Source organism: Euprymna scolopes, chromosome 27 (genome assembly GCF_053919585.1).
Source record: "Euprymna scolopes isolate OS-2025 chromosome 27, ASM5391958v1, whole genome shotgun sequence".
Taxonomy (NCBI): Eukaryota; Metazoa; Mollusca; class Cephalopoda; order Sepiida; family Sepiolidae; genus Euprymna; species Euprymna scolopes.
Genome location: NC_136508.1, coordinates 39,387,543 through 39,402,461, shown reverse-complemented (window position 1 = coordinate 39,402,461; position 14,919 = coordinate 39,387,543). Strand labels below are relative to the sequence as shown.

The 14,919-nt window shown below is 34.5% G+C and overlaps 1 protein-coding gene across 18 annotated transcripts in view; it reads left to right on the top strand.

Annotated features, from left to right (window-relative positions):
* Positions 1 to 14,919, top strand: part of LOC145248835 (pleckstrin homology-like domain family B member 2) — an 839,292-nt gene that overhangs the window by 700,574 nt on the left and 123,799 nt on the right. For all 18 annotated transcript variants that reach the window (XM_080110546.1, XM_080110540.1, XM_080110537.1 and 15 more), the window contains one exon: positions 12,808 to 12,999. In XM_080110546.1, coding sequence (XP_079966672.1) covers positions 12,808 to 12,999 — 192 coding nt within the window. The remainder of the gene's footprint in view (positions 1 to 12,807; positions 13,000 to 14,919) is intronic.

Here is a 14,919-nt window from a genome sequence, read left to right as displayed (position 1 = left end):
TTTTGTAAAAGTAAAACAAATTTTTATATATTTGTATGAAAAAACATGAAATTATACAGTGTGAACCTTAGAAACTCCTGCATTTTCTTCTAAGTAGAGAACCATTCGAAAAATGATCCAGAAAGGGATGCCCGCCCCCACCTCAAAAATTCATCCAATTGCGAATATTAAATGTAGTTGTACCAAACAAAAATTAGCAGCATCAACTCAAAAGTTTAGATTTATAAAGAATTCCAGGTAAATAATGGAAGTATTAAATAAGTCAGATTCAGTATATTTTATACAACGGTTCTTGCTCCTGATTGGTTTGTTCTTGTCACCCCTGGCTTTAAATATAATCATCTCAATCTTTTTAATTATCTAATTTATAAAACTCACTATGTCTGTCTGTTTGTATCCATATTTTCAAACTCTATCTCTACCAAAACTTGGCCCTGTCGGTGGGGCATTAGAATATGCCGACTGCCCCCCCCCTGCAGAGGGTAAAAGTCCCTCAATGGGAGTCCTGAATATGACCTTAAACTATATCCAGTGGTGAGGCCCCAGCTTGCGGGCTTTGGGGAGTGTGGAGCCACCCTTTAATTACCATTGCTCCCAGGTCCACTCTGACCAGGAGTGGTAATACCTGTTAGGGTCCCAACTATGCATTAAATAGAAACCGACGTGAAAACAACAAATATATTCTATTAAAAAAATTTTTCTTCAAAATCTTTGGATTCGGCATTAAATAACCCGAAAGGTGTTGATATGCCGTAAAACACGAACAACCAACCAACCTACCAAAACTAAAAGTCACAGAGTTGCGTTAGGGGCCTCAAATGATTGGATTTTTTTATCGACTGTTCTTTTATGGGTCATTAGCTAAAATAGTTTTTAAGAGGTCAAAAATGGGTCAAAATTTAAAAAAAAAATCGTTATATATTTTGTATATTCATCTTAGTTTATTTTTAAGCGGTTCATATGCATGACACATCGTTACAGTGGTAACGTCACCAGCTTTGAATGCTACAGTTTTGCTTTCGGTTTCGATTCTAGTTGATGGCACCCAAATATTTTTTTTTTTTACTTCTGAAATCACGATTCTATAATAATAATAAACACGAAATCTGGACAAATTAAAATATCAACCCACTAATAGTATGACAATACTTTGATCAAACTGTGCAGTCTTCCAAAATTAAAAAAAAAAAGTTTAATCCTTTTCACACCCCTTTCTCTAAACTTATAGCTTATGGAGTGCAATTTCTATTTTCATAATCGTAATTTTTTAATGAAAAACAAATATCTTGCACTTATTAAAATGCCCAAGGGTGCCTTACTATTCTAAATATGTTCTTGAATGGGTACTTTAGGTTTTAATAAATGTGAATAGTCTGTTTAATAAAAGTCTATAAATTGAAGTAATGGATGTAAGCTCTTAGGTTGTTGCTGTTCTGAGTGAAATGTGTTATTTTTTATACTTAGATATTGACATATTGGGAACATCTAACTTTTTATATAGGTAATATCACTTAAAAATCAATGAATAATTTTTCTGATGGCGTTTCCACAGAACTAAATGTGTCGGGGGGGGGGGTATTCACTTTTAAAGAATATCCTTATTTCAGCCTGTTGTCCTAATTTTGGTTATGTTCGCAACGTTTCGACCAAAGTACTCCTACTAACCTCATTTAAAATTATTGATAATTTATTATTTTTATCACTTTCCTTTTTTTTCTTTTTTTTTTTAACTTATATTAAAGCAGGTGAAAGTGCTCTCTAGTTTTGTTGGCCAACCATCTAGAGATAGTGTCTCGATCAATTCATCGGGTTAGGATCAGAAAGTGCATCAAACCAAATCTTGCCTCAGTTAAGAAAAGGAATACCAAAGAAAACCTGTCGCATTTAAGGATATGCAGTTTTATAAAGACCTGGCCAGAGATAGGTTCATTTGGGAGTCACAATTCGCCCATGCATAGAGTATTGCTACCACATCTGGTCTGGTGCATCTACCATTAGTTTCTCACTCCAAAAGCATACAAAAAAAGAGTCTCAAATCTAATAGGCATGCAATAACCCTTATCCCTGAGTGGCCTTCGGGCCTTGATAAGTGGTGAACCCATGTAAAAAAAAAAAAAAAAAAAAAAAAAAGGTCCCACATTGTCGGCCAAGCTACAACCCTGTCCCATCGCCACAGTGTTGCATCCTTGTACTTATTTTACAAGTACTTTAATGGAATGTGCTCTGATAAACTCTTAGCACTTGTGCCACCTTGATATACCTACTCCGATTAACCAGACAAGCAGAAAAATCCTACCCCTTCACTGTTGAGACCTCTAGATGCTAGAAATTTTTCCTTCTCTCGGACTAATAGACTGTACTAACATGTAGAAGTTTAAATGTTATGTAAACAAACATCTAGTTGCTCAACTCTCCATAGTCCCCTGTTAGACACGATCCGAAAGAGTAGCCTGGGGGACAATATGCATTGTTTGCAGCGAAAGAGAGCAAAAAAGAAAATAATAATTTTTTTTTTTTTTTTAATATAAATTCCTAAAAGCCGTCCAACACAAACCAACATGTGAAATTGATGTTAAATTGAATATGATGATGATGATGATTAGATTTCATCATAGTTGTCTTCAAGTCTAATGTTAATACTTGTCAAACCGTCCTCATAAATAATAAAACTTTGTTAATTCCATGCGCAATTTTCGATCCTATTATAATATTCTTCCTCATTGGACATCTATCTCATTGACCCTTTTCTTTGAGTTGCTTTTTGGCCTCGATAAGTGGTAACTCGTTAGTAAATAAAAAAAAAAGAATCAGAATTTTTATTGGAAGATATTATTTGTATTGAAAAAGTCTTTCGAACTAGCTTCCCCATTTTTGTTTTGTTTATTTTTGCATTTCATTTTTAATGTGTTTATGAGCACTCTTATTTCTTGTAACACCACTTTTTTATTTGTGTTATATTTGATTTTTTTTTCTTTTTAGTTTTTTTTTCTCTTTTTCTTTTTCGTTTTATTATCATCATCATCATTATTCCTCCTTTTTATTCCACGTTTTGTCCCAACATGTTTTAAGTACTTCATCAAATTAAATGAAACCAGCACAGTGGTTGCAACAGATCCATTCTCTTGTTCTCATCAATGCTGGATTCATAAGGCAAGAAACTACTGTGACTGAGCTTAATAATGAGCATTAATGAAATCGAAATGATTGCTAGCCAAAAGATGAGGAACACTATGAGAGTACTAAAATTAATTATATGAACTGTGTTTGATTACTCGTGGAACAATTTATAACAACAATTTGTTGACATCTGATTTTAAGACGACCAAGTTGTAACGAACAGGGAAGCAGTCTTACAGTAATGTCTTCCACAAATGGAAAAGCCTTCTAAAGAAGGTATGTCCATGGAAAGTCTCAGTTTAACGTCTGACCCTTGTACCCCATCTCACCCTATTTACTAGAGCAGGAATTATTGTACCTATTTACTATGCTTCCCCACGGGACAGAGTTAGACACCAGGGTCGTTTTTTTAACGTGGAGAAAAGGTACAAAAATAAAAAAATTGTCACAGTTGTGAAGGACTGATCCTCCACCGAAAGAGAACAAGAAATGGAAGTGCAGCATCTGAAGAACAGATACTACACTTAGATCTTGACAAAAAGGCCAAGTCGGTAGGTCTGCTTGGTAGAACATAAATAAAGAGGTTACATTTTTTTTAATGGAAATCACTCCATGCGAGGCATGAAGCCACTTGATGTAAGAGCTTAAAAAAACAAAAAACAAATACTATTTCATGTTCAAAAACTAACCAATGATATATGGATACATTCTGACCCAGAAAACAACAGTTCTTCCCCCTTTGTCAGAAACGTTCTCATAGAATGTGAGGATTAAAGGACAAAATAAGGGAAGTGAGAGTTGTGTGAGTGCTGAAAGTAAACATAAAGTGGTCGCTTTCTACTCTTCTTAAATTATGTACACTTTCAGGTTCATAACTAATAAAGGTATAAGCCCCTAAATCCGCCAAATTATATGTAAAATAACATTCATTAATCTATGCTCATGTCTTTGAGATGAAAATGTTTAAGAACAATTGTTGGAGTAAGTTTGCGAGATAAGGAAATGGCAATATCAAAAAGAAGCTTCATATTAACAGACCCATCAGTGAATATATTTGAAAAATAAGATTGTGATATGGATGGCGTTTCCACGCTATCATACTCCAGCTATGTAAGTGGCAGAATTTTGTTTCCAAGCATGTGGCAAAGCTCTCTGAAGTATACACCTAAGACAAGTTTCACCATGTCGTTTCTATAATTGAAGCAAAATTATTATAGATAAGATGCCTTTCCTGGTGCCAACCACGTAAGGTGATAGGAACCAATATTTTTCTTAATTGCTTTCTTAATTGCTCGTCAGGGCTACAGAGCACTTCACTTGAACTTTCTTCTTCTTTTTTTGCACTCATAGGCCATGGGAGGGAGGGCGTCAAAGAAAAAGACTAAGAACTTCTTAATGAAGCTTAAATTGAAACTCTGACGTTGAGATGCGGATCAAAGATGGGAAATCAGCACATTCACACTGTTTGAATATTGATCCCTCGATAAACTGTTTGAAAGACTTATAAACACAATAGATATTAACTTGCTGTCCACCTCAGCAAGATGTGAGAATGTTGGAAAGTGGGGATGTCCACCCAGCACCCCTAAAGGAGGAGCACTTTCGCCTAGCAAAAATTGCCTGGGCATCATCATTGGCATTCCCCAATAGGCGGCCTCCGGAAACAAGTGATAAACTTTCCCTACCCAAAAGTCAGGTGGCAAGGCCTGGGAGGGTGAACCCTTTAAGTAATACTCAGGTGGCATATTTCGGTCCGATAGGTACTGGCTCAGTTCCTGGTCCCGCACCTGTCGAGCTGATTGACAAGAAAAGATTCCTGACTGGTACTTTCTACCCAGTCTCCAAACAGCTGAAGCAGCAAGGGAGCTAATCCTCGAACGTTAAAAACAATGAGAAGGCATAAATGCAGTATTATTTGGACTATTCGGACTATTGTTTTCATCTTGGACGTTATTTTCCCATTTTTTTAGCCAATGTAATCTCAAACCTTTTTCAGGTGCATCTTGTTGAACTTTAACATCTGTTGAATTTTAACATCTTGTTGAATTTTAACATCTGTACTCTGCACAGAATTTCCAACTGCACTCATTATTTAATCTACAAGGATAGGTTGCTCTTGTTCTATCAGCCATGACTGGTTAGAAGTCTTAAGTAATTCGCTGTTGTATTTCTGAGTGTTGACCTACTAAGAATTGTACCTTCAACATCCAGAAAACTATTACTTAGAACTAATTATTATTTAACACTTTTATACGTTGCACTGCGACTTTTGGGGGGGGGGCAAGTACATTGTTCTGCCAAGAAACACCTTCTCCATTTTTTTTTTTTTTTTTTTTTTTTTTTTTCTACAATATCATTTTTTATTTTAAGCATTTACTGGGATGGGTCTAAAAAGACTGAATTTTGTTTTTGTGAATGATCCTGACCATGTTCTATGTCGACCACACTAAACTGATCTTGTATCACATATTTTGTGTGAGGAGATTGGTAGATACCAAGTATGATTGGATAAATAGTACACCATCTTTGAGATATTTTTATCACGATAGGTCACGGATAAAAATTAAAAAGTAAAAATACTCCAGAAAAGTTCAGTTTAGTCTAAAAAAAGAAAAGAAAAACTCTTTTACAGTCTATTCTGCATAGTTTATTTCTTTGGTGTACCTCGTCTCAGACTGTCAATATTTGCAAGAGAAAGATGAAACCTTTTAGGTCATGAATGCATAAGTTCAGTCATCTTACCAATGCAATTTGCAATCTCTTCTGATCCATTTGGGTGGGATAAAAAATAGGAGGCATTACTTTTTAAATGTCCTTCGTATATGGGTTGGTTGGTTGGTTGTTTTACGGCATATCAACTCTTTTCAGGTTATTTAATGCCAAATCCAAAGATTCGGAAGAAAACTTTTTAATATAATATATTTGTTGTTTTCAAGTCAGTTTCTATTTAACCCATAGTTGGGACCCTAACAGGTACTACCACTCCGGGGTCAGAGTGGACCTGGGCGCAATGGCAATTAATGGGTGGCTCCACACTCCCCAAAGCCCGCAAGCTGGGGCCTCACCACTGGATATAGTTTAAGGTCATCGTATATGGGAACTTTCTTCATCTTTCAGAATCAATAAGTAGCTGCTTATATCATTTGAAATTTATTCTTAAAGATTAATAAAATCAGCAGCATATATCATTTCATTGAAACAACATTTTAGTTGTGTAGAATAAAATTATTTTACCTATTAATGTGATACATTAATAATTTTAAGAAGTAAGCAGTTTAATATTCAATTAAAATATGTAAATCTTTATCATAAAGCGAAAATAAATATGCCAATGTAGAATTTTGTTTATTATTGTCATGAACTAATGCTAATGTTTCAATCATTATTGGAAAAAATATTCTGCTTTTAACACTCTTCCAATCCGGAATAAATAATTTTGTTTTTTTCAATTGAGTGAAATACATTGTTTTCATTGTAAAGAACCTGGTGTAAGAATTTATAATATGGCTTATTAGAATTAAATATTATTTGTGTTGTGGTCCCATAAGGGTCTGCAAGAAAGACCCAACTCAGTAGAAACAAAATAGAAAAACAAATATAACAGTTAAAGTGTATGCATACGTCAGTCCGACTGCTATGATTGTAAGACTTTTGCATTACCTGTGTGCTGCCGCAAAGATATATTTTCTCGGTTTTTATATTATGGAAGAGTTCATTAGTATCCATGGGATGAACACACCATAACACTCTCTTCCAAACCTTGCAGGAGTCTAACTATTGTTTACTCCTAGAATTTATCAGGATAAAGTCTAAATGCATCCATTTGAGGCCATGGACTATTTAGACCATGTCTTCATTAGATTTAAAAGGCCATGGACTATTTAGACCATGTCTTCATTAGATTTAAAAGATCTGTGTTTCCTTAATGATATCATCCATTAGTTCCTGAATGGCATCCCAATTCCCTTTCACAAATTTCACTAAATTAAAGTATATTGTTTTCATTATAAAGAACAGGGATTAATAAGGTAAGGATTTAAAATATGGCTAGTCAGAATTAAATATTGATTTGTCAGATTCAAAACTATCACTGACAATCTTTGAGAAACAGACTGGCTTTACTTTATTATATAGATATGTTTTTGTTTCTTTATCACGTAAATGTTTCCATGAATGATGTAGAAACTGCATACTTTAGTAGCGTTTATTTCATATCCAGTATTGAATGCTGTACACTCTCCGTTCCATATTTGAGTAGAATGTACAAATTCTTTTTTTACTTGCCCATAATGAAGCATGATTTATATTAAAATTAATTGTAACCCCCCCTCCTTCGCTCAAAATTGCTACTAAATTTTGTTTTATGCATGTGTGTATTATGTAATTTATGTTGCCTGATTATTATGGTTTCTTAAACAATATTTTATTTTATTTTCATCCTGAAAAGATGTTTGAGGTTTTTTTTATCATATATCAGTTAATATTATATTTTGGTGATCACGCATATTAAGCTACTTGAGCCATTACTCGGCGTTTACGTCGTGACTTTTCATAGGAAATAAATGATGTTGGTCAATTTCGTGACCCTTCCCAATTACGTTTTACGATTTTTTGTTTGTCTCATTTCAATATAATGTTTCAAAAATAAATGTTTATTTCATCCAATTACATACTAGGATGTTTTGTTTTTACACAATTTTTCGATAAAAAAAAATATTGCTTTTAAACGTAAGAATGTTGGTAAGCTGTTTTATTTTTTATTTTTATTTTTTTCTAATATATATATTTTTATGTTTCTGAATTTTTTAGATGAGGGTTGGTTATTCGTATTATATGGAATCTTCGGACTACTGTTCTCATTTTGAGTGTCATTTTCACAACGTCGTGGTCGATGTAACATCCGACCTTCTTCAGGCATATGTAACTTGTTGAACTCAGGAATTCAGAATGGACCTCTTTATTTACTTCACATGGATAGTATACTCTCGTCCCATCAAACATGGCTGGATAGAGGTCCTAAATAATTTAGATAGAGGTCCTAAGTAATTCACAATTGTATATTTCAGTCGCCCACACTGAGACTTGAACCATCAACCTTTATCAGTTTTACAATTGATTTCTCTAAGTACTCTAACCACTGCGCCATGGGTTCCTGTGAAGAAGGGTTTTGTTTGAAATTTCATCCAAATCGAAACATTGTGAAAATGACACTCAAGATGAGAACAGTAGTTCGAAGAATCCAAATATGTATATATTTTAATACACCTCATTAATGTTACATGTCCTTTACACGTTATGGATAAAAAAGGTTTAGGTTGATAGTTATGTTAATGTTTACATGTATTTAAAATTCAAAATGACCATTTTCTTTACCGATAATTACCCTAATTTTGCCTAACAGAAACACATGCCTTCTCTCTTGAACTTGTACCATAATCTAAGAACTTCTTTCAGGTCTAGGGGTGCCTCAAATCTATTTGATCCGGATTTTTGTTTACAAAGTTTAATTTACAAACATGTTTATTCTGTGCAAACAATTGTAAAGCATAAGTTCTTTTTTATTTTCTACAATTGATCAACCATCGATATCTTGCAACACATTCTGCTGATTGTATGGTTTTTGTGTGACTCTCCTGCTGATAAATATTTATATTTATGGGAGCATTTTCACGTGTAGGCGGATGTAAATAAATAATGAAATGATCAATAACATGGCAATTGTACCGATCATATTCAATAAACGAGGGTGGAACCCATCATGGAGTGAGGCGACCATATCCAATAAATGAGGGTGGATATCGTCTAATAACAAGCGAGGCAGATTGAATTCACAACAAAGGGTTTTATAGGAAAATGTGGACATTGACAAAACATTCTCTTTTCATGATGAACTGTTTTACGCTGAAATGAATCCACAATAATTGCAGTTTTATTTGTTTCATAGATAAATATATTGTAAGTTCTGATGATCTATATGGCAATTTATTTGTTATATATATACAGGGTGGAACGATAAAGTGTTGCCCTAAAGAAAATATAACTAAAGCATTATTTTAACACTTTTATTGAAAAAAAAAAAAAATCAATTTAGGTAACTTGATTATGCAGTAGAGCTGACATCTATTCAATGTAGCCGCCTTCAGCCTCAATCACTGGGTCCAGAACTTGGACAAGTGTCTGTAGGAGATCGGTGGATGGAAGCAATCAGGCTAGCTTTGGTGTTGTGGAAGGTCATGTTAGTGATGTTCTCGACGTATGACCAAACTAAGTAGTTCAGTGGGTTCAAGTCGGGGAAGAAGGAGGGGGTGGGCTAGTGAGAGAAGCGTACAAAGTCACAGCACTCTTTCTGAAGAAAGCTTAGATTTCTTTGGACTTGTGGGCCGGCGCCGAGTCCTGCTGCCACACCCAGAGTCTGCCAGCAGCCACTTGATTGCACGAGCTGATCATCGCATTCTTCAGCACATCCAGATACATCTCGGTGTTGATTTTCGAACCAACTTCGAAGATGTGGGCATGATATGGCCCTTACTTGAAACCACACCAAAGACCATAACCATGGCTAGAAACTTTGTTTTCATCAGCCTGGGCATGTCCCTGTTATTCGTAGCAATCAAATGATGCATTTTGAGGGTGCTGGCAATGGTCCTGTTCTCATAACTTGGATCGGTAGTTGTACAGTGGTGCATCTCCGATCTCACTTGTTGAACATTGTGTCATTTGACATGAAAGAAGGCTCCTATCGCTCTTGGGAGTTGTACACAATTGGCCACCTAGTAGATGGTCTGCAACAAAAAAAGAAAACATGTTTTTATTAAATGGAAATGGAATCATGTCGTCTTTTCTAGGGCGACAATTTTATCATTCCACCCTGTATATAGTGTAGTACAATAATTCTCCAAGTTCCAAATATCAAGTTTTCTCATTTGGTTATTTATTACTTTTCAAAAGGTATCCATTACAATATTGTTTCGTATTGCGACTAACAAGTCTGCAAAATTATGTCTTTGCTGCATATTTAGTCATGTACACTTCAGATGTTTATTGGACTTATAAAAACACCATTTTGAACAACTTATATTCTCTCGAACCCAATTGAAAGACATTCATTAAACTTAGACTTTTTTCAAAATTTATATAAAGATTTTTTTTTCATCATAAAAAACTTTATTTATGAGAAAGATTTTTTTAAATCCATTATGATTGCTATATACAAGCCGAGTATTTTTCAAGTAAATGATTAACGTATATATAAATTGGCATAAGTTAAGATAAATTTATTATGACCATAATCTTCGAAACGAAAAGAAACGGTGTGTAGGTTGCATGAATCATATAAGTTATCCAAAATGGAGTACTGGAGATGCTATGAGTACTCTTTATTGCCTTGACAGGGTTCAAAACCAGCTTTGAAACCTAGCAGGTGATTTCCTTTACTCCTCCTTGCAACATCTTTCCCACATAAGAGACCTTGCAAATCTATCTCTGCTTTATCATTATTTTCATGGCAAGTGCTCGACTGAGCTTCCACTTATGGTCTCCCCCATCCTCCAAAACATTCACAACACTTGTCTAGCTACGACCACTGTCAACAATTTCCCCTGCTCTCTGTCAGTACCTAAATCTAAACGCAAATTCTATGAACAATGTTTCTTTTCTAAAGCTGCATAGTGAACTCTGTACTCTCAGCCTGCTTTCTAGCTGACTACGGCATGGTTGTCTTCAAGTCCAATGTAAACAAGTTCTTGTTAAGCCATTTCCCTTAAATAAATTGTACTCAAGTTCCACCACTACTAATTATTGGGTCCTGGATATGACCTTAAACTATATCCAGTGGTGAAGTCCCAGCTTGTGGGCTTTGGGGAGTGTGCAGCCACCCTTTAATTGCCATTGCTCCCAGGTCGACTCTGACCCGGAGTGGTAGTACCTGTTAGGGTCCTAACTATGGGTTAAATAGAAACTGACTTGAAAACAACAAACATATTCTATTAAAAATTTTTTCTTCCGAATCTTTGGATTCGGCATTAAATAACCGGAAAAGGGTTGATATGCTGTAAAACAAAACCAACCAACCAACCAATTATTGACCACCTTACATTCATTAATTCTTACCTTCGAGTGGCCATCAAGCCCTGATAAGTGGTGACTCTTGTAAAGAAAAAAAATTTCATTAACTCCACTTTTTAGAAGCACGGAGAAAATGAAATTCAAAACATGACGGTTAGATCAGACGCGTGGGATATATTTTGTTTTTTTTTTTAAATAAACATTTATTTATTAATTTTCTAATTTTCAGCTTATAACAAAGCCCTCATCAGAAATTTTTATTTTTAGACCATACATTTTTTTTTTTACTTGCCATGGTGTAGTTTGGCTGCTTCTAGAAAGTGGATTTCTATTAATTTTTACACGTGTGTGCATAATTCAGCACTTACCCACTGGACGATACCAATTCAACAAATAGAGACATGGCAGGTAAGAAAAAAAAATGTATTGTCTTAAAAAAAAAATCCTGATGAGGGCTTAGAAACTTCAAATAAATGAATGTTTATTTAAAAAATAAAAAATAGCGCACGTGTCTGATCTTCTAATAATCATGGTTTTAATTAAAACTTACTTGCTTCCATTTTTCTTTTCCAATCACTAGAATATAAGGTGACCTTTGAATTTCACACTATTTCAGGTTGTCAAGTTTTTTGTCTAATATTTGTTGACTGAAATTGCTGATTTCAAGGATCGCAGAAATTGCAGTATAGAATAGCCAACACAATCAGCGCCCGTAAGAATTATAGTAATTATAATAATACTTCCATTTAGTTTAGCAACTAGCTGACGGATCCAGCCCCATCTCACTTAGCCTAGGGCGAGAATCTCATGGTGCTGGCCACACGATGAGGCACTGAGGCTCCGCTCAAACAATAGCATCACAGTAGCAAAGAGTTAAACTCAAAATCAAATGCTGCATAGTCGAGAATATATATGCATGTTTTTTTATGAATTCATGCTTATGTGATATATATATATATATATATATATATACATATATATATATAGTGCATAGAAATAAATAATGAGATGAGTATTATTTATTTATTGTGGACTATTATCATCACTATCAAAAAAAGATGAGGATAATAGTCTGCAATAAGTAAATGATACTCATCACAATAAACATTCCAATTAATTAAATAATATATGCCATTCGGTACGGACCTGACAATGGAAGATCAGATAATAAATAAACGTGGATTTATAAGACCAAAAATCCCAACCTTGATTGCCCTTCGATACCCGTAGCGCAGTGGATAGAAACATTGAATCTTTACGGTTCCAGGTGAGCATTGTCTGAAGATAGCGGTTTCAATCCTACTCAAAGCCGGCCAAAGGCTTAGTTGGCCAAAAACGTGGTGAGACGAAAAACAACTATGGAAGGCAGTGATTGCTGTTAGGAGATTCGGAGTTCCCATCCCGTTGCAGTTACCACCTGATGAAGGCTAGAGAAATAGTTGGCCGAAACATCATGAAATGACAACTAAAAGATGAGGATAATTGTCTGCAATAAATAATAGAATGAAAAGTCTTAATTTTTTTGCATAGTTTTTTTTTTTTACTGAGATATCTAGAGTCATGAATAAAAGCTGTCTTGTCCGCAAGATTTGAATTTTGGATTTTTTTTTTCTTTTTCTGCTTTAGGACTTGGAACTGATTGAATTGGAAAAACAAAAGCTGCGTGAACTCGAGAGGAAGCACTACGAGACCGAGCAATTGTTAGAGGCATGTCTCATGGAAGATGAAGACCAGCTTTTGGAACGTTACCAAAAAGAACAAGAAATTCTAGATAATCAGCGCCTTTATTTTGATAATTTAGAATTCGAAAAACTGGAGGTAAGCACGGCATTCATTTGATCTTGCTATAACTATTGTTGCATATTGGCATCCTCCTGTTCTTAAGCATAGTAGTAAATTCATGTGAGTTCGTACAGTACAACTTTGTCGGCCAATTTGATTCTGTTGTTGATATTCTTATGAACGAGACCATTTGGAGGTTGCCAATATCCCTAATTGTTTTGGTGACAAAACCACAAATTCCAATAAAGCAAATGATAACATAAAATGAGGCAACAAAATAAATATTTGAAGATGCAGGGTGGCCATCTTAAAAGTAATCCAATCTCTCTAATCTTTCTCTTAATGACCAACTGACACCACAAGACAAAATGCAATTCTTTTTCCACCAAGATGGCGCTACATGCTGCACATCTCACAGATCACAGGCACGAGTTCATGACATGTTTACGGAAGAGAGAACAATAAGCAAAGGGTTATGGCCACCACGTTCCCCGGACTTGCCATCATGTGATTTTTATCTTTGGGGGACTTTAAGACAAAAACTTTATGCAAATAATCCTCACAGTCTAGACCAATTAAATGAGAACATTACCAACACTATTAGGAGAATCACCAGAGAAGATCTACGAACAGTATCTGCAAACGTTGTTAAACATGCCCAGAAATAGATATAAACGAGGAGCCAGCATCTTTTATAACACTACATGTTGTTTAAACAATGCTACATGCTAGTTAAACAATGCTACATGCTAGTTAAACAATGCTACATGCTAGTTAAACAATGCTACATGCTAGTTAAACAATGCTACATGCTAGTTAAACAATGCTACATGTTAGTTAAACAATGCTACATGCTAGTTAAACAATGCTACATGTAATTTAAACAATGCTACATGTTAGTTAAACAATGCTACATGCTAGTTAAACAATGCTACATGCTAGTTAAACAATGCTACATGCTAGTTAAACAATGCTACATGCTAGTTAAACAATGCTACATGCTAGTTAAACAATGCTACATGCTAGTTAAACAATGCTACATGTTAGTTAAACAATGCTACATGCAATTTAAATAATAACAGAATGTTCCTCCTCTATACTATATTTCTCGGCTTTTTTTTTTTAAGTGGGCTACTTTGTATAAAGCACTTGAAGCATAAAACCTTTTACTAAAATGATTGGTTTCAGCATTAAATAACCCAAAAATGGGTTGATGTGCCATAAAAACAAAACAACAATGCAACCTGACACTTATCCCTAACATTAACTTCTAATGGTATTTTTCACTACTCTAGCCTTATAATATTGTTTTGAACATTATTTTTATAGGTGCGCATCTACATATTGCCACACTTATTATTTAATAGCAGGTATTTAAATAACGACAGTATAAAATTATTTGGAGTTGAACATTATTTTGGGGTTTATTTTTATTTTCCGTATGCCATATATATAATTATAATTATTATGATGATAATTTTTAAATCCCTATAGACACTAGTGTTTCATCCTTTTGGGATTATCAGTGCAGGGTGTCACGATTATAACCAGTCGGGAGATTTGAACCTGGCCACAAAGCCATCTCCGACTCCATTAGCATATATATATATCTTATTTATTTTTGTTTTACTTTTTAAAACAGAACTCTACATACAGGTGTTTCTCTGCTCTACAGCTCATAAGTGTAGCATGGCTATATCAGGTGTGTATACCGTTTCGCTACAGGCCCCTGATGATATTATTTGCTATTTTTTATTGCTTTTAAAGTTACGTTGATTTATTGTTGATTTTTTTTTAGCGATAATGAAATAAATAAATATATATATATATATATATATATATATATATATATATATATATATATACTAGCGGAGGTGCCTGGTGTTGCATGAGTGTAGGTGTAAAAGAAAAAAAAAGTTTTGGTAGGCAGGTAGGCTCGAACCTGAATCCTTGAGG